This window comes from Pan troglodytes, chromosome 1, assembly GCF_028858775.2.
Source record: "Pan troglodytes isolate AG18354 chromosome 1, NHGRI_mPanTro3-v2.0_pri, whole genome shotgun sequence".
Lineage (NCBI taxonomy): Eukaryota > Metazoa > Chordata > Mammalia > Primates > Hominidae > Pan > Pan troglodytes.
The window spans coordinates 224,263,076-224,289,862 of NC_072398.2; the positions used below are offsets into that span (position 1 = coordinate 224,263,076).

The window sequence follows — 26,787 nt, forward strand, 5'->3', positions numbered from 1 at the left end:
GCTTCTTCTGAAGGAGAATTAGATCACTTAGATGCGGACTGTTTTTTCCTTAAAGAAATGACTAAAAGTATCCAATAATCCAGTCCTTTATGTAAAGTAAAAAGAATACTGAGAAAAGCATTTAGAGATCCTGAAATTTAAGTGTTATTAATAACAATAAGGGCTATAGGAAAGAGAAGTTTACTAATTTTAACCACATGGGTTACTTCCTATGAACCAGTTGTAATGGAAGAAAAATAAAATCAAAGTTAGTAAGTTCAACAGCTTATGTGAGTCTCTGTGATAGCAGTTTTATGTTTAACACTCCCCCAAATAAATGGCACCTCTAGGCTAATTTGTATCTCTGGTGTTACTTAAAAAGTACTTTTTTTTCTGGCAATAAACTCCATAAACTTTACTTACTACAGAAATACTATGGCTCCTTGCTGATTTTTATTTTTAAATGTGGAAAAAATGCCTCCCAAAATAAAAAAGGCAGATGATGGGATTGTTATCTCAGCCTCATCAAAGCTGTAAAAACACCTACAGGAGCAGAGTTAGGTGATCCCAACATGCCGCAAACTGACCTTGACTCAAAAGGCCAAGGCACAGCCATTCTACACACACAAGACACATTCATGAGCACATGGAAATGGCCAGAGTGAACGAAAAGGGAATTTTTTTTTTTTTTGTATTAAACAAAAACAGCCATGTCTCTATCCCGCATGGCAAACACGGACATTTACTGAAGGCAACTTAAACTGATGAAAGGATATTCAGTAGTGGTTAATATGGGATGAGATTCTAGGCCAGTTGCATAGTGTTTGAGCCAGCTGCATAGTGGCTGAGCTTTAAAATGACATTACATACCATTCCTTTTATGCCACTTTTGTTGGTGAAAGGAAAAGTATTTTAAGGAGATCTCTTATGTGAGCCATGAGGTAAATTAAACAATGATTACTTCTTTTATAAAACTTAGTACTATCGGCCGGGCACGGTGGCTCATGTCTGTAATCCCAGCACTTTGGAAGGCCGAGGCAGGTGGATCACCTGAGGTCGGGAGTTCGAGACCAGCCTGACCAAGGTGGGGAAACCCCGTCTCTACTAAAAATACAAAATTAGCCAGGCGTGGTGGCCCATGCCTGTAATCCCAGCTACTTGGGAGGCTGAGGCTGGAGAATCGCTTGAACCTCGGAGGCGGAGGCTGCAGTGAGCCAAGATTGTGTCACTGCACTGCACCTGGGCGACAGAGCAAGACTTCGTGTCAAAAAGAAAAAAAAGAAGCCTATCTTAGCCTTAATAATATTCTACTGTGTGCCAAGTTGTTTCTTTCCTGCTGATTTCTGAAGACAGGGGAGCAATATGAAAACGTGGGGAGGAAGGAGGCTAGCCTTTTGGGTGTGGCATACGATGTTCTTTTAACCTATTATTTAAAATATGACTAAACTTGATATTTATGAGGTTCATAAAACCAAAAATATTCACCTAAAAACTTAACTGTGTAAAGGAAATCATCATTTGTCTTGAAGAGAAAGAGGGGGCATTATTTGAGGTTTTTTTTGCAACGGCTGAGTAGTGGAGATAAGAAATACCATCAGTTCCTTTAAATTTATCTCTAGGGTCCCCTGAGAAATAATTTCTCCCTGGGAGACTTCCCAAAAATGAACTTCCTAAATGAAATGTATATAAAGCCTTCAAGACCAATGGGACTCTGAAACAATGTTTGGTAATTTACTCGTACTTGGCAATATCATACATTCTTTATGGAACTTACAGAAAGTTTGTGAAAGAGGCTGTAATGTATAATGTCATTCTACACTGAATCATTACATAAACACTTTCTCTGGGCTCTTTTCATACTGACCTTGAGTTTATAAAAGGCTTATGAATTACTGAATTCAATTATGTTTTATACCTATACTTAAGATAGGGATAAAATACAGAATAGAAAGTAGGAAGATTCTAAATTAATTCTGAACCCTAGCAGATCTAAGTCACCATCTGGCCTTTTTTTTTTTTTTTCTTCTTTTTGAGACAGGGTCTTATTCTGTTGACCAGGTCAGAGTGCAGTGGAGTGATCATGGCTCACTGCAGCCTCAACCTCCCGGGCTCAAGTGATCCTCCCACTTCAGCCTCCTGAGTAGCTGGGACCACAGGGATGTCCCACCATGCCTGGCTAATTAAAAAAAATTGTTTTTTCTATAGAGACAGGGTCTCAGTATGTTGCTCAGGCTGGTCTTGAACTCCTGGGCTCAAGCAATCCTCCCGTCTTGGCCTCCTACAGTGCTGGGATTATAGGCGTGAGCCACCATGCCCAGCCAGCCTCTATTTTTCAATTGGTTGTCCTTAATTCCCACTGCCCTGTAATTTAGTAGTGAATTCTGAGATTAATAGAGATAACTTAAGGATTAGGGGGGTAAACAACTGAGAAGCTCCACATTCCAAGGCTTCTTCCATACTGCACAGATTATAATGCTTAAAAGCACAGGTACCGTAAAGTACTCCCTCAGGCCTTCTGCCTGAATACAGGGACAGCATCAGCAGCAGAGAAGAGGCCTGTGATCCATCCACTGCCTCGCCAATCCATAAACATGAAGCGAAATGGGAGCTGAGCATCAGCACCGCCTCGTACCTGTGCCTGGCTCCCTCCATTCCCGCTCCCGCTGCCGCCTCCGCTGCTGCCGCCTCCGCTCGCCTGTTTGTGCTGCTGGGACCCCGTCATCTCGGCCATCCTCCTCTCCATCTGCTCCAGTCGTTCCAGGATGGACATCCTGAACTGGTTATCTAGGGCAGAGCAGGAGGAAGAGTGAGGTTGTGTTCTGGAAGAAAAGCAGTCAACACGTGGCCTCGCCAGCCTTGCGGGACCAGCATCCAAATGCCGTCCGTAACTTCACCAAACCAGAGAGGTCTCCGCCAGCCAGAGTTCCCCAGCACGATCGTGAATCTGTCACCACCTCACACAGGATGGTGGCACCTTCAGCAGCCCGAAGTTCTTGGATAAAAGACCAGAAATTCTCTTTTTGTCAAAGATCAAAAAGAGGTTCAGGTTCCTGCCCCCCAGTTTCTTTGTCAAATTCCCCAACGGAAACCCTGACATGAGATCTGGTAGAGAGCCCTCTAGAGCAAGTAAAATAAATAAATACAATTTAAATTAAACTAGTAGAAGAAAGCAATCACAGCAAGAAAGGAAGGTATGTTAGACCAAAAAAAAAAGGTAGTATATCTTTTACCAAAACACTGAGTTTTTACCAAAAAAAATTGTTTTAAATTTTATTTTCTGAGCCAAGCTCTAGCTTTTATAATTTATTTCAGGAATAGCATCATTCAGTGCCTGAGACTATTACACCCTTTTTTGAGACAGTCTCACGTTGTCGCCCAGACTGGAGTGCATTGGTGTGATCTAGGCTTATTTGCAACTTCCACTTCCCAGGCTCAAGCCATCCTCCCATCTCAGCCTCCCGAGCAGATGGAACCATAGGTGTGCACCACCATGCCCAGTTAATTTTTGTTTTTGTTTTTGTTTTGTAGAGATGGAGTTTCACCATGTTGCCCAGGTTGGTCTCAAACTCCTGGGCTCAAGGAATCAAAAGTGCTGGGATTACAGGTGTGAACCACCGTACTCAGCCACATTTCTTTCTTTTCTTTTTTTTTTTTTGAGACAGAGTGTCATGGTGTCGCCCAGGCTGGAGTGCAATGGCGCAATCTCAGCTCACTGCAACCTCTGCCTCCCGGGTTAAAGTGATTCTCCTGCCTCAGCCTCCCAAGTAGCTGGGACTACAGGTGCCTGCCACCACACCTCACTAATTTTTGTATTTTTAGTAGAGGCGGGGTTTCACTACGTTGGCCAGGCTGGTCTTGAACTCCTGACCTCGTGATCTGCCCACCTCGGCCTCCCAAACTGCTGGGATTACAGGCATGAACCACTGCACCCAGCCCCACATTTCTTTTAACCCATGTCTCATCAGAGACAAACATAAATAGGTACTTCACTTCTACATCAGAGAAACAACAGGAATTACTGTTGGAGCTAGGATTGAAACTCAAAGAGAAAACACGTTGTGATTCTGTACCACTTTACTAAGATTAGAACACGTCTCTCCACATTCCTGCATTTACACACACATGTGCATGCACACACAAGCATACACATGTTAGAATTGGGTCACCTATCCATGTACATAAGAGGAGTTAAATCGATGTTAAAATCAATCATGCCCACGCTCGCTTCACATATGTATATCTATATACGCTTATGACATATATATCATATATATGTTAAATATATATATATAGAGAGAGAGAGAGAGAGAGAGAGATTGAGACTTTGAGATGGAATCTCACTCTGTTGCCCAGGCTGGAGTGCAATGGCATGATCTTGGCTCACTGCAACCTCCGCCTCCTGAGTTTAAGCGATTATCTTGGCTCAGCCACCCAAGTAGCTGGGACTACAGGCACATGCCACCATGCCCAGCTAATCTTTTTTGTATTTTTAGTAGAGACGGGGTTTCACCATGTTGGCCAGGCTGGTCTTGAACTCCTGACCTCAAGTGATCTGCCCACCTCAGCCTCCCAAAGTGCTGGGATTACAGGCGTGAGACCCCGTGCCTGGCCACACTTCACAAATTTTAAGGAACACTGTGCCAGATATTCAATAGCGAAGAGGGGAGGTCTCTCCCTACTCTAGCACAGGCAGACCTTGGTAAGTGAAGAAGGCAGGATAACGTAATAAGGAGGGATGGGATGGGGACAGAGTTTAGACAAGTCAGGAAAGGTGACACTTCGAGTTTGCTCAGAATGATGAGAAAGAGCCAAACATGTCCAGAACTGAGGCCTGGTAATAGCACATGCGAAGGCCCTGAGGCAGGGCTTTCAGGGAGCAGAAGACCGTGTGGCTGGAGCACAGAGGGAGGGAGAGCAGGAGACGCAGGAGACGATAGAGCTGTAGGTGTGCAGGAGTCAGACAGTGAATGGCTGTGCAGAGCCCTGGCTCTGCCATATAAAAGCTGTGTAGCTTTGAACTTAGAACAAAACCTTTCATGCCTCCGTTTCCTCAACCCTTAAATGGGGACAGTAGTTACACCTACCTCAGAGGGCTGTTAATCTATGTAAGTGCTCAGAACATGATAAATCCTAGGTTAGCATGCTTGCCATCACCATCATCTTTAGACAAATGAAGTCAATGTCTGTGGAAGCTGACTGAACAGCTGTGACCACATATTTCTCCTCCAACTGTTGAGAACATAACTATTTTCAAAATACAGTCATCTGAATCATGCAAAGGGATAATCTGGAGAAGAAATATTTTATCACCACTCCTTACCATCCTGACTATAAATTCCAAGACTAGCGAGCAAAGCGTACGACGGTTCCATGTGAGAGAAAACAACAGGCAGAGATAGCACTCACAGAATGCTTCCTGCACACCAGACACCACCGCGTCACTGTGCAGGTATTAACTCATTTACTCTTCACAACCATCACGTGAGGTAGGTGTTGTTATTATCCTCATTTTCCAGATGAGAAAACTGAGGCACATGGAGATAACCCATCTATCTGGCCCCAGGGCTGGGAGTATAACCAGATACGCCAAGAAGAAGGAAGGGTGATGGGAAGAAAAGATGCATAGGCATGAGGCAGTCTTACCAGAAGGAGACAATATTCTCACTCTCTAGAAAGCTTAGCTCTACTCAAAAGACAGTCAATACCCAGTCAGCAGTTCAGTCCTCACTTCAGATCAAACTGATTTTACTTTACTAAAACACAAAAGCAAGAGGAAGGTTGCTTTTTAAGAATCTTGATATTATTTTCTGGCCAGGCAAGGTGGCTCACGCCTGTAATCCCACCACTTTGAGAGGCTGAGACAGATCACTTGAGGTCAGGAGTTCAAGACCAGCCTGGCCAACATGGTGAAACCCAGTCTCTACTAAAAATACAAAAAAGCTAGCCGGGTGTGGTGGTGTATGCCTGTAGTCTCAGCTACTCAGGAGGCTGATACAGGAAAATCACTTGAACTCAGGAGGTGGAGGTTACAGTGAGCCGAGATGGCACCACTGCACTCCAGCCTGGGTGACACAGTGAGACTCTGTCTCAAAAAAAAAGAAAAAAAAAGATTCCTCATATTAATTTCTAATAAACTACTTCCAGGAACAACAATGCAAGAAAGATACTTCCTCTTTTAAAGCGAAAAATAACGTCTTCCTTCCAATTGCACAACTATGGATGGACAGACACAGGCAAACTTGGAGGATCCTGCCACTAAGTGTCTCACTCAGTGGCAACTCCCCGCAGGGAGGTAACTCTGAATACACACTGTGTGGGGTAACCTGCACACGGCCGTTCTCATCCTGTGACCACCAGCAGAAAACACAAGATGACTACAGAGGTTGCGCTGGTGTCTTTACTCCAGATGCCATGCCTCTCCGTTAGAAATCTGAAATCTTGCAGATCACAGGTCTCTTCCATGTGAAGCCTAAGAAGTTGACTCTTCAGTTAGAGTTCAGTTCCAAGCAGCATGGCAGTTGCCCTTTGCGGGATATTATAAACTCCTCTGCTTATTCCTAATGCTGCTAAGCCAGACAACCATTGATCTCGGAACCTACTTGGAGATCGTTATGCATCCCATTGAAATGACTTGACTGAGTTTTAAACCTCCATAGCCACAGATCTGTGATTGCTTCTGCAAGTCTACAAATCTTGCATCTGGCTAACGAGTTTTCAGCATCCATTTCACTTGTTCCAGAGCACTCTGGAACCAATCTGCAACTGAGTGGCCAAGATCAACATCCGGTGGCAGACAAAGGGGCAGAAAAGCACCAAAGGTGCTCTCTGAGCTGTGGTCAGCCTGGAGCGAGCCTGCCTGCTGCCCGTGGAGGTGGCTTTGTGCTGCAGTGTGCTGCAGTGCGGTCCCCGCATCAGCTGTCCCCTGCCCATCCCCCTGCCAAGCACAGACACTGCAGAAACAGACCTTCCCTGACATCACCGAGTCAGGCCCTGCCCACGGCATCGCCCAGTCAACCCCTCCAACAGTCACAGTGACTCTGTGTGTGCCACAGAGGTGACCAGCTTTTGTTCCCCAGCTGCATTCCCTGTTGCTATGCCATGAGTGCAAGATATTAAGCTGCTCTGAGAAGCACTTCATGAAAATACTCAGAAGCAATTATGTGCCTCTTAACAAAATCATATCATGCATAACGGCATCTCTGAGCCTCTCAATTCCAAAGGGGAAGCGAGTGATAATTAAAATAAAAAACCAATCTCAAATGCAAATGACTGAGCTGGCACCCAGGGAGTGCGGTCTGTTGCACTGTGCTACACAAGTTCAGAGACACTTTCTCCTCACATGTCCTTTCCTCTGCACGGGGCCAGGGCCCAGCTCTTGAGGTTGTAAGGCTTAGATGGATAAAATGATGGTCTTTACATCTCCACACTAGCAAGCCAAAAGCTTGTTTTGGTTTTACAGCTTTATTAGGATAATTAAAACACTGTGAAATACTTGGCAAATTGAGAGCTGTGCATTGCTTTAACTGTATGCTGTGTGTGATTACGGGATACAGGGAATACAATTACTTAGAAGCAAAGAAGAATTTCTGATTACATTAGAGAAAATAAGTACATTTGAAAGATTCACTTATTCATGCACAAATATTCACTGGAGCACCTACTATGTATGCACCAGGCAGTAGGGAGTACTTAGAACAGCAGTGAAAATATCCTTGCCCTCTTTTGTTGACCAACAGATAATTTCTGCAGCCCGAACAAACCTGGAGTTTTAAATTAATACAAAGCAGAGGCTGGGCGCGGTGGCTCACGCCTGTAATCCCAGCACTTTGGGAGACCGAGGCAGGTGGATCACAAGATCAGGAGATCCAGACCATCCTGGCTAACATGGTGAAACCCCATCTCTACTAAAAATACAAAAAATTAGCCGGGTGTGGTGGCGGGCGCCTGTAGTTCCAGCTACTCAGGAGGCTGAGGCAGGAGAATGGTGTGAACCCAGGAGGCGGAGCTTGCAGTGAGCCGAGATCGCGCCACTGCACTCCACCCTAGGCGACAGAGCGAGACTCTATCTCAAAAAAAAAAAAAAAAAAAATTTAATACAAGGCAGAGAAAGGGGAGTAGGAATAATGCGTAGATTTAGGGGGCTGATGAGTTTGGTCCTAGTTCTTACCCATGATGCTTCAAACAAAGACAACAGGGTCAGCTTTGAGGGCTTCCAAGTGGATGTCCTTAGAACAGTCCAAGTGAAGCAGCTGAACTACTCCATCGGGAGAAAATTCTGCACAGAAGGAAAGTTACAAGTGCAAGTTTCCATGGGCACATGAGGCTCAGAGGTGGCTCAAGGCCACAGGAGGCTCCAGAGGTCCCCGCAAAGAAAGCCAGCTGCTCTAGCTCCGCTTCCTGCCTGGCAGTTCTGAGATTTTTAGTTCTTATCCTGAAATATTAGGCTATATCCGTCGCACCGGAAGAACAAATTCCTGCTTCATCACAGAACAGACACTCTATATTTGCTGCAGCGAGTGAACTCTGGGCAAGGGTACGGAAAAGAGGTGCACAGAGGCCTGTTTCTAGTAACACAGGCTGGCCTCCTGTTGAAGACATGAGGATAACAGACGCATAACCCAGAGACAGACACCACCATCCTAAGCATTTTACCCAAGAAAATAAAAATTTACATAACATTTCTACACATACATGCTTCAGTAAAAAACAGTATAAAGAGCCACCTACTTAGAGCCTTCTAGGTATCAATACAAACCTCACAAAAGTTAGTTGCAATGATACCCTACCTTCAAGTGGGAACAATGACCAAACTTTTGTGGCCACATAGGAGGCTATAAATAAATACATATAGTTTGTATCCTGCGGGGTGTATAGGTGAATGTTAGATCCAGAACTACACTGAGCTATCAGCCATGTCCTCCCCAGCGAAACTATAAACTTTCTGAGGGCATGGAAGAGCAGGGCAGAGTAGGAAAAGGCAAAAGCAAAAAAAATCCTTTGACAGACAAGGAAGTATCAAATGATACAAAATAAAGTGTCAACTGGGCTGAGGTTCCCCAACTCTTAACCCCTCTGGGTAAGTCCCATAACTCCTGGATCTAAAGACTCAGGCAAAGTGAGCTCTGAATGATGTCTTACTTCTGGTGCAGAACCTCTGGGTGTGAGTCTCAGCTTCCCTTCCAGTGGCAGACTCTCCGTGCGTGACCCACCTGCCTGTTCCCTGCTAGAGGCCGTGTGCTGTCAGTCTGTGTGCGTGACCCACCCGCCTGTTCCCGGCTGGAAGCTGTGAGTCTGTGTGTGACCCACCCGCCTGTTCCCTGCTAGAGGCTGTGGCTGTCAGTCTGTGTGCGTGACCCACCCGCCTGTTCCTGGCTGGAGGCTGTGAGTCTGTGTGTGTGACCCACCCGCCTGTTCCTGGCTGGGGGCTGTGAGTCTGTGTGTGTGACCCACCTGCCTGTTCCCTGCTAGAGGCCGTGTGCTGTGAGTCTGTGTATGACCCATCCGCCTGTTCCCTGCTAGAGGCTGTGGCTGTGAGTCTGTGTGTGTGACCCACCCGCCTGTTCCCGGCTGGAGGCTGTGAGTCTGTGTGTGACCCACCTGCCTGTTCCCGGCTGGAGGCTGCGTGCTGAGTCTGTGTGTGTGACCCACCTGCCTGTTCCCAGCTGGAGGCTGTGTGCTGTGAGTCTGTGTGTGTGACCCACCCACCTGTTCCCTGCTAGAGGCTGTGGCTGTGAGTCGTGTATGACCCACCCGCCTGTTCCCTGCTAGAGGCTGTGGCTGTGAGTCTGCGTGTGTGACCCACCCGCCTGTTCCTGGCTGGGGGCTGTGAGTCTGTGTGTGTGACCCACCCGCCTGTTCCCGGCTGGAGGCTGTGTGCTGTGAGTCTGTGTGTGACCCACCCGCCTGTTCCTGGCTGGGGGCTGTGTGCTGCCCTAGATGGGGGCTTCTGCTCATCCCAGTGACCATTCCTCTAGACCAGAGGTTCTCAAACTTTAGGAGGGCTTCTTAAGACAGACTGCTGGGCCCTATTCCCAGAGTTTTGGTCCAGTGGGTCTGAGTGAGACCCAGAGCCTGCATTGCTAACAAGGTCCCAGGCAGTTCTGATGCTTCTGGTCTAGGGCCACATTTCAAGAACCGCTGCCCTAAGACCCTGGCCTGTTTCCACAGTGAAAGAATGACTCCTCTCTCCTCCACCCAAGTGCCTGTTAAGAATGATCCCAGAACCACCTGCTCAAACAGAAGCAGAGATTCCTACCCAGCATGGGTACGTGAGGCATCACCTCATGTGAACCATGCCAGAGCCATCCGCAGTAGCTCTGTTGACAATAACTGGGTGCACATTTTCTTCTCAAGCACCCCAACTCAGACCAGGCAATACTTGAAAACGATTTAAAACCCAGCCACCTGCACTGCTGTCTGCAACGGATCAAGTACTCCTCTACCATTCCCATTGCATCTGACCTCTTTATTACTTTGTCCTTTACTCAGCTGACAACATGGGCTGTCTTTCCAGGTGTCTGTCTCCGCCTCTCGTGTTTCTCTAAAGCAGTCTATTTTCCTGAATGGTTCCAGGGAATGAGGAAGGATACATTCACCTTCATGCAGTGGTTCCTTCCCGCTACCTTCCAGACATGCACGCGCATGTAAATCCCCAGACAAAAACTCAATCATTCTGACGGCTTTCGCAGCAACCGTCCGGCTCATGATTCATTCAAAGCTTCTCTTCATGAACCTCTTCTCCCTGTGCTCCTTTTTTGTGGAAGCAGCAGTTTCAGCCCGGGCAGCTCTGAGACAGTGCAAAGAACACTGGAGTAGAAATAAGAGCCCCAGGTTTAATCCTGTCACTGTGTGACTTTGGAAAAATGATTCCCACTTTGCACCTCAATTTTCTCATCTATAAAATGGGGATATTTATATACATATCCCTTCTTGTTTGTGAGGATGAAATAAACTAATACATGCAATCTTTTTTTTTTTTTTTTTTTTTTGAGAGTCTTGCTCTGTTGCCCAGGCTGGAGTGCAGTAGTGCGATCTCGGCTCACTGCAACCTCCGCCTCCTGGGTTCGTGCCATTCTCCTGCCTCAGCCTCCCGAGTAGCTGGGACTACAGGCATGAGCTACCACACCCGGCTAATTTTTTGTATTTTTAGTAGAGATGGAGTTTCACCATGTTAGCCAGGATGGTCTCGATCTCCTGACTTCGTGATCTGCCCACCTCGGCCTCCCAAAGTGCTAGGATTACAGGCGTGAGCCACCGCGCCCGGCCCATACATGCAATCTTTTGAAGGAATATGGCTCTCTTATGCCTGAGCTAGTAGACTGGGGCCTTCTGCCCAGCCCCATCTATGGGAGCATGGTTAAAAAATTAAACATTTTTTCGAGTAATTTTAGATTTACAGATAAGTTGCAAAGATCGTAGAGTTCCCATATGCCCCTCACTCAGTTTCCTCTAACATGGTATCTTATGTAACCATGGCACATTTGTCAAAACTAAGAAACTAGTATTGGTATATTAGAGCTATTAACTAAATTAAAGACTTGAAACCGATTTTAGCACTTTTTCCATGAATGTCCTTTTTCTGTCCCAGGATCTAACCCAGGATCCCGCATTGTGTTTAGTTTTGAAGTCTCCTTAGTGTCCTTGGATCTGTGACAGTTTCTCCATATTCCTTTACTTTTCAAGATTTTAACAGTTTTAGGCCGGGCACAGTGGCTCACGCCTGTAATCCCAGCACTTTGGGAGGCTGAGGCCGGTGGATCACCTGAGGTCAGGAATTTGAGACTAGCCTGGCCAACATGGTGAAACCCATCTCTACTAAAAATACAAAAATTAGCCGGGCGTGGTGGTGGGCACCTGTAATCCCAGCTACTTGGGAGATTGAGGCAGGAGAGTTACTTGAACCCAGGAGGCAGAGGTTGCAGTGAGCTGAGATCACACCACTGAACTCCAGCCTGCCAGTCTGGGTGACAGAGTGAAACTCCATCTCCAAAAAAAAATTTAACAGTTTTGAAGAATACTGGTCAGGTATTTTGGAGACATCCCTCAATTTAGGTTTGCCTGGTATTTTCTAATCCTTAGACTGGGTTCTGGGTTTTTAGGAAGAGTATCAGAGGTGAGGCACCCTGCTCATCACATACAATCAGAGGTATAATGATGTCCTGGTGAGGTCAGCCTCCATCATTTGGTTAAGGCAATGTTTGCTACATTTCTGTACTGTGAAGCTACAATTTTTCTCTTTCCGTTCTTTGGAACTAAGTCACTAAGTCCAGTCCCAACGACAAGAGGGTAACTAAGTTCCACCTCGCAGACGGGGGAGTATCTACATATATTATTTGGAGTTCTCCTGTAAGGAAGATTTGTCCTTATTTATTTACGTATTTAGTCAATCACTTATTTATATCAGTATGGACTCCTGTACATTTATTCTAAACTTTGGGTCACAATCTGATACTGTTATTTATATTGTTGCTCCAAGTGTTCCAGCTTTGGCCATCAGGAGCTCTTTCCGGCTGACCCTTGTGCCCCTCTGACATGCCCTCATCCTTTTTTCTTCCTTTTAGCACTTCCTTCCTTTCTGGCATTACAAGATGCTCCAGATTCATCTCTCATTTCCCCTGTGCCAATCCTAGAACTGTCCATTTCTCTAAGGAGTGGAGCTTTGGTTCTTTTTATTGGAGAACGGTATTTAGAAACGAACATCTGGGTGCTGAGCGTTCACTGCTATTGAGGTATCACTGCTTCTAGGCCTTCTCGATGGGAAAGCTAGGAAATATAGGTATATATGTATATATCTACCTGTATACACACTAATGTAAACATGAGTTCCTACTGATGTCTCTGTGTCTACTACAGCACTGCAGTGTTTATTAGAGCCTTCTGAGGGTATTTTTTTTTAGAGCTGCGGTCTTGCTATGTTGCCCAGACTGGTCCTGAACTCCTGGCCTCAAGCTATCCTCCTGCCTGCCTCAGCCTTCCAAAGTGCTGCAATTACAGGCATGAGCCACCATGCCCAGCTGGCATTTTAAAAATAGATCAAATGATGATGAAAGTAACTGTGTGTGTTACCTAGCTGTAATAAACCGATAAATGAAATGCTGAAAAGAAACCTTATTGATATATTAAACTAAAAAAAAAAAGAGACCTTCAGGTTTAACTCCTGTATCTCAAAAGTATAAGCATAGGGTATAATATAGTAGTATATTCATTTACCTTATTATACTTCAATTCTTAGTTTCCAACAATATTAGAAAGCATAAGTATAAATAGAAATAGACTCATAATCCTAGAATAGCTTTGAGTATTACAACGATCAAGAAGAAGATGAAAAAACTCTTCCAAACAATAACTGGCCCAAGGGTCAAGGAATGGTTAGTTGGGGCTTCAGATTCCCTTTTCTTTTGCTGGGTCGACCCCATCCTAGCCTCTCCATCACGGCTGTTCCACGAAGTGTCACACAGCACAGTCATGGGACATCTTTTCCTCTTTCTCTGACAGGGGTTCCTAACCTTCAAAGGGACTCACTTTAAAATGTCCCAAATTAATATTCACTTAAATGTTTAAAATTCCTTAGCAATGTTTTAAAGACAGAGACAATTTCATGAAATCAGACACCCACAGTGTGTTCTAAGTTTAGAAGGGCTGGGATTTGCTGCTGTAAAAGTGGAGAATCCCGAGTGTCTGGGCGTCTGCTGTGAGTGAGAAAGTGTCTATGCCAGGAAACCAGCTCCTAGCCAGATTTCCCAGGCCCTCAGGCCCCAGCAGCACCTACTGCTTCCTCTGGATTTTACACAACTCACTTTCAATCTTCAAATCTAATCAGTTTTCCTGGTTGTACTGAGCAATACACCAGGGGATGGTTCCTGATATTTTACCAGATAATTTAGTTTAAAAAATTAAGTCCCTCCTCTGTCTGGGCGTGGTGGCTCACACTTGTAATCCCAACACTGTGAGAGGCTGAGGTGGGCGGATCACCTGAGGTCGGGAGTTCAAGACCAGCCTGGCCAACATGGCGAAACCCCATCTCTAATAAAAATACACTGCACTCCAGCCTGGGCGATGGAGTGAGACTCTGTCTCAAAAAAATAAATAAATAAAAATAAGGTAAAATAAATCCCTCCTCCTGAACATACAAAATAAAATGTAAACTCTTTGTTGTGACACAGAATGGACTGTTCTTTACCAACTATCCCAGGCTACGTTTCTAGGGTTCTCTCATAACTCAATGTTCTCCAAAATTCCTGGCTCACGACCAGGAATTTTACTTACTTCTGGGCCTCTGCCGAGGCCAACCTTTCTCCTCATCCACCTGGTGAACTTCTTAACTCTTCAGAGTGTGGCTCAGACATCACTCCAATATTATTAATAATAATAATAGCAGCTACTGGACATCTACAGTAAGCCAGACATTTTACATGGATTATGTCTAATCCTCAAAATGACTCTGAAATAAAGATTTTCCCCTTCATTTTCGGATGAGGAAGCTGATGCTAAGAAAATTTGTTACTTACCCAAGAGCATACCACTTGTAAGTATCAGGGCAGAGATTTGAACACAGACTGGACTCCAGACCAGTGTTCTTTCTGCTATGCCTGGTAAACCTTCCACATTTTGCCCTGGGTCCTAACAGTACTGAGCAAATGAAGGGATAGTTCTTTTCCTAGGTGTCATTCCTGCTAGAGGCTAGAATGTGAGCTTTTTGAAAGCAGGGACCTTGTCTTGTATCCCTAGCACCATTCAGAAAGTGAGTGCATGTGGAAAGGATTATTTTCTAATTTAAGCTCCTGGAAGCCTATTTATTGATGAGATCATCCAAACTCTGGGGCAAGAACCCTGAGCAGCCTCCGCTCCCCACGGTGCAGTCCAGGTGGCTCATATACCAGTGAGCAGCTTTATCACCTGTCCAGGGGCAAGAGAGGATGGTCAAAGTGATCCAAGGCCAGCAGAGCTGACTTGGAAAGCAAGTGTCTGCCCGGCTGGCTGCCATCTGCTTTAAGCTCAGGGAAGGAAACCACGCAGCTACAGTGAAGACTCTGGAAGCAAGGCTGGGAATGAGGTGACTTCTTCACAGGCACACACTGGAACTTCCCAGCAGTGTCACTTTTCTATAGCCACTGAGTTTCTCATGAAAAATACCAACCCCTAACTTTGGCCTGGTGGCTCACGCCTGTAATCCCAGCACTTTAGGAGGCTGAGGCAGGCAGATCACTTGAGGTCAGGAGTTTGAGACCAGCCTGGCCAATGTGGTGAACCCCGTCTCTACTAAAAATACAAAATTTAGCCAGGCATGGTGGTAGGTGCCTGTAGTCCTAGCCACTCAGGAGGCTGAGGCAGGAGAATTGCTTGAACCTGGGAGAGGGAGGTTGCAATGAGCCGAGATTGCACCACTGCATTCCAGCCTGGGCGACAAAGTGAGACTCTGCCTCAAAAACAAAACAAAACAAACAAACAAACAAAAAAAAACACCCAACCCCTAACTTTGAGATGTTCCCCCTTTTCAAGAGAAAAATGGACTATTTGGAATACAAATGACTGGCAGCCCCCCTCAATGAAAGGAGTGGCTTTCGTTAGTTACCAAGGTGTTTAACAAGTCAGCCAGGTTCAACTGTTGTATAAACATGAGGTTTCGATCGGGTTAAACAAAAGGAACACTTTCTAGAACAGCCCCAGAAAGCGTCCATGAATATGAATGCCTGCACATCAGCTAATGAATAATATCAGCAAACATGAGAACTTGTTATTACAACTGCTGAGCTGAGCCACCTCAGGTCTTGTTGCCAGAGGAGAAGAAAAAGTTTTGCCTTGGCAGGTAAGTGAATGAAGAAGCAATCGTCAAATACCATCTGCTATTTTAAAACACGTTATTTGTAGCTCAAGTGCACATGTGCTCTCCCACTGCCATCCATCTCTCATTCCACTTACAGCCCTTGGCTGCCCTGGCAGGGAGAGCTGAGGAGGCAAAGGAGGCATGCCTGCAACTATTTCTGTAGCGCACTGTGAGCGCTGCTTAGGAAGTCTCCTAAATTTTTTAGGAAGCTCAGAAGGACAGAGAAAATGAAGTCACTTAATTCCCTCCCAGAATAAATGGCGCCACGAGAGTATATTAAGCTGCTCCTCCCTGGCAAGCTGTTTAAGATGTCCAAGTGCAGAGGGAAGGGTAAGGGCCGGGTGGAGATAAGGCACAAGCTGTACCACTCTGATTTTCCAAAGCAATGGCTAAATTTAGCCGTAGAAAAAACCGCCATACTCCACTTTTTAAAAACTCTCTGACTCTGTATACCAAAACACTAGAAATGGCAATGAGCAATGCTGCTTAGGCCTTCTTCATTTGTCATAATTCTGCATCCATATTTCTTCTTCCTGATCTTTGTTTTACACCATCCCCATATTCAGTCTTGGACTTATTCAGAAAAATCATTCAGGATGCTGCCAAAACAACGGACCAACAGTGATTAGACAAAATGTTACAAGGGCAGCAAAGCAAACTGACAATCATCTCTCATTTGAAATCTTTCAATACTAGAGCTAGGGGTGTCTCAGGGTGAAAATCTCAAACCTATTCTCCAAGGAACATTCAGACAGCCACATCACAACACGGTCTCGGGCACCAACGGCACCTCCACCACGCAGGAGCCAACTCTGCTGTCAGTGAAGTAACAAATCCAACTAAAGACAAAGGTAGTAAAACTGCAGCTAATTGGCATTTGGAACTCCCATACAGATTCTGCACCCACCTTTAAAGAGTCTACAGAAGAGGAGAACATCTTAAAGTCGGCTAACTTTGCAGAAAGCAACAAGTTTGGAGCGCACTGCCTCAACAGTCTCAGTGCACAGTGAAAATCAGAAATATTATAAACAAGAATTGAGACATTCTAAAGTAAGACTAGTGAAATGAATGTAGAAGAACAGAGAAAGCGTATTATTCCTAAGACTAATGAGGTCTTTAAAAAAAAAAAAAAAAAAAAAGGGCTGACCAGGCTCATGCCTGTAATCCCAGCACTTTGGGAGGCCGAGGCAGGGGGATCACCTGAAGTCACGAGTTCAAGATCAGCCTGAGAAACATGGGGAAACCCGTCTCTACTAAAAACACAAAAATTAGCTGGGCATGGTAGCATGTGCCCGTATTCTCAGCTACTCGGGAGGCTGAGGCAGGAGAATCGCCTGAACCTGGCGGGGCAGAAGTTGCAGCGAGCTGAGATGGCACCACTGCACTCCAGCCTGGGTGACAGAGCGAGACCCTGTCTCAAAAAAAAAAAAAGGGGGGGGGGCTGTAATGAGACCTGGAGATGAACAATGAATGATCTAACCTGGACATGAAGGCGTGATTTAAATGGGTTATATAAAGGAAAATGGAAAATGAAAATCCTAACACTTGAGAAGGGAATCTGCAAAGACAGAAACGACAAAGTGCGCAGGAATTGTCAGGAGGTATGGATACAATAATTAAGCACCAGCGGCTTGTTCGGTGGCGCCCAGCATGATCAAAACACCACTTGAAATCCCTGGGGAAGAACTATGGAGAATCCGGCCTGAACGGACTCATTCCACAAATGTTTACGGAATGCCCACTGTGTTTACGGAACGCCCACTGTGTTTACAGAACGCCCACTGCTGGCTAAGACTGCGCCAAGGCTCTAGGGAACTAAGGGTGAACAAGACAACTCAAGTTGTTAGCCACCGGGACTACAAAAACCCAACACGATATGAGCCTTTGTCACCAGAAACTCGGTCTCATATACATGAACGTAAAGAGAAATTGTGTTGGCTCAGTGAGGCCAGTGACTACGTTCATCCCAGTCACCGCTACATTCCTGAGGCCTAGCAGAAATTCCTGGTGCACAGTAGGCCCTCTGTAAATATTTATTGACGAAATGATTTAATTTCAACTATCAGAAATACACAACGTGAACTTCAAGAAGGACAAGGTACAGAATAACATGTAGAACAAATATTTGTTTCCATGAGTCATTTCTATGATGGGCTTTTTTTCAGCCAAGTTATTAAAAGCAGCTCCTTCATGGCCACCTTTTAGCTAATAAGAATATATCCGTTTTTATTTTTTTATTTTTCTTTTTTAGACAGGGTCTCGCTTTGTTGCTCAGGCTGGAGTGTGCAGTGGTGCAAACATGACTCACCACAGCCTCTACCTCCTGCCTTAGCCTCCTAAGTAGCTGGGACCACAGGCATGCACCACCACGCCTGGCTAATTTTTTGTATTTTTGGTAGAGGTAGGGTTTCACTATGTTGCCCAGGCTAATCTCGAACTCCTGGGCTCAAGTGATCCTCTTGCCTCAGCCTCCCAAAGTGCTGAGATTACAGGTGTGAGCCACTACGCCTGGCCTCAAATTTTTTTTACATGGACATAAATTGTATGTATTTATTGCATACAACCTGATGTTTTGAAGTACATGAACGTTGTGGAAAGATTAAATCTAGCTAATTAACAAATGTACTACATAGTAATGCACTATGTACAAATGTACTTCGGAGTACATTTGTTCATTAAATAATGACACAGCTATCATTTTTGTGGTGAGGGCATTTAACGTCTACCCTCTTAGCAATGTTCAGGAATATATCATGATGAACTCGAGTCACCAGGCTGTACAATAACCTCTTGAACTGATTCCTCCTGTCTAACTGTAAATACACATTTTCTGACAAACATCTCCCCGATATCCCCATTCTCAGCCTCTGGTAATGACTATTCTATTGTCCACTGCCATGAGATCAACTTTTTAAGACTCTGCCTAGGAGTGAGATCATGTGGCATTTGTCTTTCTGTGCCTGGCTTACTTCACTTCACAGAATGCTGTCCATATTCAGCTCTGATGTTGGCAATGGCAGGATTTCATTCTGTTTTATGGCTGAATAGTACTCCACTGTAGACACAGACCACATTTTCCTTACACATTCATCCACAGATGGACACTCAGGGTGCTACCGTATCCTGGCTATTGTGAACAGTGTTGCAATAAACACCGGAGTGCAGGTCTCTCTCTGACATCCTAATTTCATTTCCTTTGGCTACAGATGCAGCGGTGGGATTGCTGGATCCTCCTTAGTTGTGCCAAGCTCATTCTCCATACATTATTTAGGACTGCTATTGGCAAGGCTTGGCTCTCAGAACTAACTGTAGGGGGACCATCTGCACAGACGGTCCTAACTGTCTTGCTAACTTGTGAGAGTTAAAGCCCAAGACGTTCCAAAAATATGTATTTTTCTGAATACTGGATTCTACATGAGAGACTTCTGTTCCAGAACTCACAAGTTTATTAATTGTAATGTTTTTCATAGTGCTATAAAACCTGGAAAACATATAGGTAAATAAGTCCTTCCCAACTTAATAGAATGAAACGTACATATTTTAAAATAAATAGCTGGATTCTGGATAAAATATTTGTCCAATATTTTATCTTTATTATTAGGGGCTAATAAAATAGGTCCTAACGGATAAAATGACTTAAGAATATTAGCTGGGCACAGTGTCTCATGCCTGTAATCCCAGCACTTTGAGGCTGAGGCAGGAGGATCACTTGAACTCAGGAGTTGGAGACCAGCCTGGGCCACATAGTAAGACCCTATCTCAACAAAACATAAAAAAATTAGCTGGGCATGGTGGCATGAGCCTGTAGTCCCAGCTACTCTGGAGGCTGAGATGGGGGGATCACGTGAGCCCAGAAGGTGGAGGCCACAGTGAGCTTCAATCATGCCGCTGCACTCCAGCCCGGGCAACAGAGTGAGACCCTGTTTCAAAAACAAAATGAAACAAAGCAAAACAATTTTATAATTCATCATAGACCCTTCTGATAAATAGATGATATTTTTAAAAAGTCAATATACCACATAAATATTTTATTCAGAAATAAACTATTTCCCCAAGGGAAGTACAGGGTTTCAGAAAATTTTTAGTCATTAAGCTTCTTCCGAGTAGTGTCAGGATGCTTGTGAGGATTCTTTCATGTCTCGGCTCCTTACGCCACATCAGAATACATCAAGGACTGCTCTCCCATGCCGGCACGGCACTCAGTTCCTCTGAGTATCCCTTGGCACCCTACCCCTAGACCAGAGTCATCCTCCGATTTTTGCAAATTTCAAATCAGTGAGGCCTGAACAAATGTATGAATTACTGAGGCCAGCATTAAAGCATCCCTTGGGTTACGTAAAAAAGCGAAACACTTAAGGGTGCTTTCTGTGAAAGGGGGATGTGGCTGGCACAGTGGCTACACCTGTAATCCCAGCGCTTTGGGAGGCTGAGGTGGGAGGATCACTTGAGCCCAGGAGTTCAAGGCTGCAGTGAGCCATGACTGTGCCACTGCATTCCAGTCTGGCCCAGAGAGAGAGACCATGCCTCAAGAAAAAAAAAAAAAGTGTGTGGCTATGGGATGCAGCTTGACTTCATCCAGTTTCAGGGGCTATGCAATCTGCAGATCCTTACAGAACCCCCCCAAGTGGTTGAGGGAACGGTTAAATAATGGAACAAAACGTTAATAGCCAACTCCGGTGGCACTGTGCACTGTTTCTGAGAATCCTCTCTCTTGAATCCCTAATACCTCCAGATGCTCCTTAGTCTGTTCTCTGCTCTTCCCCCCTTTTCCTGATTTTCCTTCCCTGTCCCAGCCCATTCCCCCGGGCCTCTTTATTTCCCTTCCTGCTCTCACTTAACTGGTAACAATCCTGTGTGAGGTGGCTAACAAAAATACTTGTGATTAATAGCAGATCAGGCAAAATCAGGACTCATGATGTTACAGACAAGAATAAAAGAAAGCTCCAGGAAAACTGTTTCACAGAAAACACAGACTAAACCCTCCAAAATGGTGAAATGTGAGTCCCAAATGGGGCTGAACGTAACAAACAAAGCAAAAGGGGGCAATGAGTTTCAAGATCACACTACGTCAGTTGCTTTGGATAGCATGACTTTCCCTGGTACTAGGATCTGAAATAAATGTCTCCCATAGGTCCTAATAAGAAGGATGCTGTGGGCCAAACGTGGTGGCTCACACCTGTAATCCCAGCATTTTGGGAGGCCGAGGCGGGAAGATCACCTGAGGTCAGGAGTTTGAGACCAGCCTGACCAACATGGTGAAACTCCGTCTCTGCTAAAAATACAAAAATTAGCCAGGTGTGGTGACACGCACCTGGAGTCCCAGCTACTCGGGAGGCTGAGGCAAGAGAATCACCTGAACCCAGGAGACAGAGGCTTGCAGTAAGCTGAGATCGTGCCCAAAGCCAGAGCCTGGGTGACAAGGCAAGACTCTGTCTCCAAAAAAAAAAAGGATGCTGTGATTTAATAGATTTCAACATCCTTGCGACAAAAGCACTACTAGGTTTCAAGTGACTGTTTATTACTGTTTGGTATTAAGGAACACCAAAGCACCATTTCATCAAAGCAATTCAGCAAAGGTCCAATGTGGTCCAACTTCACAGCTCTCGGATGCTCTGATGAATTGGCTTAAAGGTAGACCATTCAGAGGAATACATGCTGATTTCTAAATCTGAATGTAGATGAGTAGGATGTTCTAAATTTCTTGAAGGAAAAACTTTCTATAGTTCATTGGTTTTAAGTTGCATATTACTAAATCACTCTCAACATTCTCTTCTGCACGTCAGTGGACCTTCACTTTTCAAGAAGTCTCTTTACTGCAATGAAATAACACGTCAGTTTCTTCTGTTTTCAGAATTGAATGTACCTGGAGTTTGGCTGAAAGTCAGTGTCTTGCATAGATAATATCTTTCCACAATTCGTGGTGGAAAGAGAGTAGCTGCCAATTTTTAAATCCGTTCAACCATAAACACAATAATCAAGTGACTGCCCAGCCCCTGTTCATAACTTGGCCTCTTCAGTGTGGACCCGAGTGGCTGCGGTGCTCACCGGGCAATATCCCCTATGCTGATATGAAATATACAGATAAGAGAAATTTAAGAGAAACTGAACTTCCCTTGTTAGAAAAGAGCCCTTAACAACAATTCTTGCGCTTTTTGTTCAGGGGCTCTTTGACAATTATAAAGGCTGTGAGTCCTCTCCTAGAAACATACGTACATATAAGATCTTGTATTCAATTTCAGGGGCCTTAAAGAACCATGCCACAGCCTCAGAACTATTTTGTGAGGATGGTCTATCTGCTGAAGCATTTCCTAGGTTGCATTCTGCAGAACATTTCCCACGAGCTATTGATCAGCAAACACAAAATGTTGTATCAAAGATGTTTTGGAAATACTAGGTGAAACACAAACACATTTACACCTCATTAAGGGAAGACTTTTCTGAACCCTAATATGCTAACAGATGCTATAAACTGATAATCGCCAATAGTAGGTGTGTTTCTTAAACTTATGTGAAACTTTTTGTGGGGTGGGGGCTGGGGGGCAGTTCTTACAGGCATTTCCTGAAACTAATGTTCCCACAGAAGAGTTTGGGAAGGAAACTAGCCCTAAGGATACCTTTTTGATATAGACAGTCTCCGAGTTAGCAAAGTCTTGGTCCATACTCTTCCTCTTCCTCCTTCTCTCATCAGGCTCAGGTGCTACTCCAGCCTAGCACAGACTCCAATAAAATTACGTGGATGAATGGTGCATGCCAACCAGAGATCAGTGTGGGAAATGGTTTGACCCAATGTCTCCCCACTATCATTGCCTCTCTCCCATCTCAGGAGACTCCCTCACTCACTCTGTGTGGTCAGTCAATTCCACTTCAGACAACCTTTGACAGACAGAATCACTTCTTTAATCCAACCTCTCCTGATACGGTTTGGCTGTGTTTCCACCCAAATCTCATCTTGAATGGTAGCTCCCATAATCCCCATGTGTCGTGGACAGGACCCAGTTGGAGGTAACTGAATCATGAGGGTGGATTTTTCTCATGCTGTTCTCGTGATAGTGAATAAGACTCATGAGATCTGATGGTTTTATAAAGGGCAATTCCCCTGCACACGTCCTCTCACCTGCTGCCATGTAAGACATGCCTTTGCTCCTCCTTCGCTTTGTGCCATGATTGTGAGGCCACCCCAGCTGTGTGGAACTGAGTCCATTAAACCTCTTTTTCTCTATAAATTACCCAGTCTGGAGTATTTCCTCATAGCAGCATGAAAATGGACTATTTCCCTATCCTTGTTTTAATTATCTGAGCCACCTCAGAAAGATTTCTCTCACTCTCTTTCTTTGTTCCATTTGGGAATAAAAGTAAGATTGAACTGGATGTGGTGGCTCCGGCATGTAATCCTAGCACCTGGGGAGGCGAGGCAGGTGGACTGCTTGAGCTCAGGAGTTCAAGACCAGCCTGGGCAACATATGAAACCCTGTCTCTACAAAAAATCCAAAAACTAGCCAGGCACAGTGATGCACACCTGTGGTCCCTGTTACTTGGGAGGCTGAGGTGGGAGGATCACTTGAGCCTGGGCAGTGGGAGTTGCAGTGAGCTGAGATCGCACCACTACACTTCGGCCTGACAGAGTCAGGGCATCAGAGTCAGACTCTGTCTCAAAAAAAAAAAAAAAAAAAAAGTAATTATAATGAATGTTGGAGTTAGGTTATCAATAAATTTATATTACTTATTCTATCCAACTTTACTCTAAAACATTAGAGAACTAGACTGTATTTTCAGAGAACCATTTTGAGTTCTACCCTGTGAATTAAGAATCTTCACCAAAACTGTTTCCATTTACCAAAGTTATTTTATATATTTCCTTATTTAAGCAGCATCACTTAATATATAAACGCGAGGTTCACTCTTTCACTTGTTTTGCAACACATACTTATGTTATATATTGATAGATTTTATAGATTATGTAGTTCAATGTTTTATAATATGCATATATATGTGTGCACACACATTATTTTAATTATTTCTCTCCTGCAAATGCAGAGTATCTATAGTGGGTCCCAAAAGGTTTTTGTTCTCAGGCTAGCCTGGGAACCTACCTGCCATTTATTGCACTGTTTTTCTGGGAAATATTACTCAACTGACTTAAAAGCTTTCAGAATCATCAGTTTTAGGCTAAGTACTTCCTATTTTTTACATCATTAGATAAAACATCTTACACACGCGCGCCAGGGGCATTGGTTCTGGCTAGAGTGACATCGCTTCTTTCACTAGAAAAGAGGATATTTAAATAAATTCTTTGGTGATTAATCCAAACCACAGTGTATAATACTAAGGAATTGAACCATACTTTCTGGAAATGGTCCTAGAAATTATTAGTCAATATCCATTTAAAGATTCACTAAAAGGTGATGGGTTCTGGTTCCTCTTTCTCATTTAAAATGGGACCATGAGAATAAAAGCAAGGAAGAAAGCCCTAGAGTGAGTTTCTGTAGCTTCAGGATGGTGTTTTCTTTAGGACTATGACAATCAAGTGTGAAGACCAAAACCTATTGGTTCCTTCACAGTTGGCCCCCCTAGCGTCCCTTCCTTCATCCCTGATCAGGGCACCTTGCTTCTTCCTTGGGGAGTGCAATGGACTGAATGTTACATCTTCCTAAAATTCCTATGTTGAAATCCCAACTCCCAACATGATGGTATTAGGAAGTGGGACCTCTGGAAGGTGATTAGGTCTTGAGAGTACAGCCTTCATGAATGGGATTATATATGGGTGCCCTTATAAAAGGGACCCCAGAGAGCAACTTGCCCTCTTTCCACCTTGTAAGGATACAGCAAGAAGTTGGCAGTCTGCAACTCAGAAGTGACCCTCACCATGCTGGCACTGATCTTGGACTTTCAGCCTCCAGAACTGAGAAATAAATCTGTGTTGTTTACAGGACACCTGTCCATGGTACTTTGTTAGAGCAGCCTGAACTAAGGAACTGCACCCGGTTTAGGTGGCGCAGAGCCCAATTCTTGGCTCCAGGGGTGTATGAGCCAGGCCTTATGAATGAGAGGACCATGTCCCCTTATTCAAGAGATTAGACACGTGACTCAAGATGGGCCAATAAGAGATGAGACATTTCCTGGAACTACAGGGAAAGAAGAGCTGTCTTCCTGGAGACATCTGGTAATTTGGCAGACGATAAGCCTGTAGCTCAGAGTGGGCCATCTTGCTGCCATATTGGGGACCCTTCCCTGCTTGAGAATAAAATTAACATAGAGGAGGAGAGTGGGGTGGGGGCAATGGGGGAGGCCTAATGACATCATTGTACATCTAGAGCTAGTCCTAGCTGAAGATAACACTAATTCTGGACTTCATAAGAGTCAATAAATTCCTTTTTTTTTTTTTTTTTGAGACAGGGTCTTGTTCTGTCACCCAGGCTGGAGTGCAGTGGTGTAATCGTGGCTCACCCACAGCCTCAAACTCCTGGGCTCAAGCAATCCTCCTGCTTCAGCCTCCTGAGTAGCTGGGACTATAAGTGTGTGCCACTGTGTCCAGCTATTTGTTTCAAATTTTTTTTAAAGATGAGGTGTTGCTATGTTGCCTAGGCTAGTCTCAGACTCCTGGCTTCAAGAGATCCTCCTGTCTTAACCTCCCAACATGCTGGGATTACAGGTGTGAGCCAACACACGGCCAAATTCCCTTTTTTATGTAAGCCAGTCTGAGGTGGAGTTCTGTCACTTGCAGCATTAGAATTTATCTACAAAACATGTGATAAATGACAGTAGCAATAAACTGTCTTGCTTATTCAAAACACTGATTCAATGTTGACTGCCCAAACATTCAGTAAGACAAGGAAAGGTATATTGAGCTCTGGCCTGGCTGGAGACTATCTGTTGAATTCATACATATGGAGGTATCTTAACTCTTTCAGGCCTTACGCGACTGCTAAATGCGGCGTCATAACAGACACATACCACAGAAAAGAATCACAGCAGAACAGCTGAATTGAAAGAGAATTAGGAAATATCCAGTCTAGTGGCTTTCAACTTTTTTAAACTGTGGTCCACAGAAAGAAATAGAAGCCAGCACACACACTCCCATATGGAAACCAAAAAGCTTCCCAAATCAATACTTACGCTTACTATGTGCAATGCGCTCTGATTTTAAAATCTGATGATGGTGACCATGCTTTTCTGAACCACTAATGGGTTTGGAAAACAGGTAAGAGAGCCGGAGATACAAGGTAATTTACATAAGGTTTCTCACTGAGTGAATGGTAGAGCTGAAACACCCAGTGCCCATCCTGCTCTATTATATGAAAGAAAACAGCTGTTACCTACACACATCCCTAGACAGTGGGCTTCTGGCCAATATTCTCAGTCTGGGAAAATGATTCAGGTGTCAGGCCTATTTTACACTGGTACAGTGTCCAGGATTTTTAGGGCCACCTCAAGACCACCTAAGTGAAAACTCACATCCACCAGTTGGCTTTAGATTCACATCCACATAGATTGATTTTCGACTCCTCTCACTCCTCCTTGAACTGACCTGCATGGGAAATCATTTGGAGTTTGTGCCTAAATGACCAACAAGCAAGACTGAACCAAAGGCACGGAGTAGGATCAGGTTTGTCTTGGGCTTGAAGAAACACATTTCATTACAGTCTCCTCACCCTATCTAATGAGTAGCATCACGCTGGATAACTTCTTTGCCAACTAACAGTATTTGTGAAACTTCAAGTCCCAGATGGCATTATGCTAGGCATAGTAGAAGATACAGCTTAGGTGCGGCCCCTCTGCACCCCATAAACAGCTGTTAATCTAATCTGGGAGGTGAGAAAAAAAGCTTCATTACTAAGACTTGAGTGAGGCTCAAAGGAAAAAAGAGACAGAATTTAACATGGAGTACGGGTGACGGTAGGCACACCAGCACACCAGCCTGGCTGCGTGTGACAGAGGGCTCATGCCGTGTGGCTGAGGATGGGGTGTGGCCAGCTGGAGAGTGAAAC

General features: G+C 44.6%; 1 protein-coding gene across 31 annotated transcripts in view; it reads right to left on the bottom strand.

Annotated features, from left to right (window-relative positions):
- Positions 1-26,787, bottom strand: part of CAMTA1 (calmodulin binding transcription activator 1) — a 981,226-nt gene that overhangs the window by 34,640 nt on the left and 919,799 nt on the right. For all 31 annotated transcript variants that reach the window (XM_054662341.1, XM_024356107.2, XM_024356106.2 and 28 more), the window contains one exon: positions 2,612-2,763. In XM_054662341.1, the coding sequence (XP_054518316.1) occupies positions 2,612-2,763 (152 nt within the window). The remainder of the gene's footprint in view (positions 1-2,611; positions 2,764-26,787) is intronic.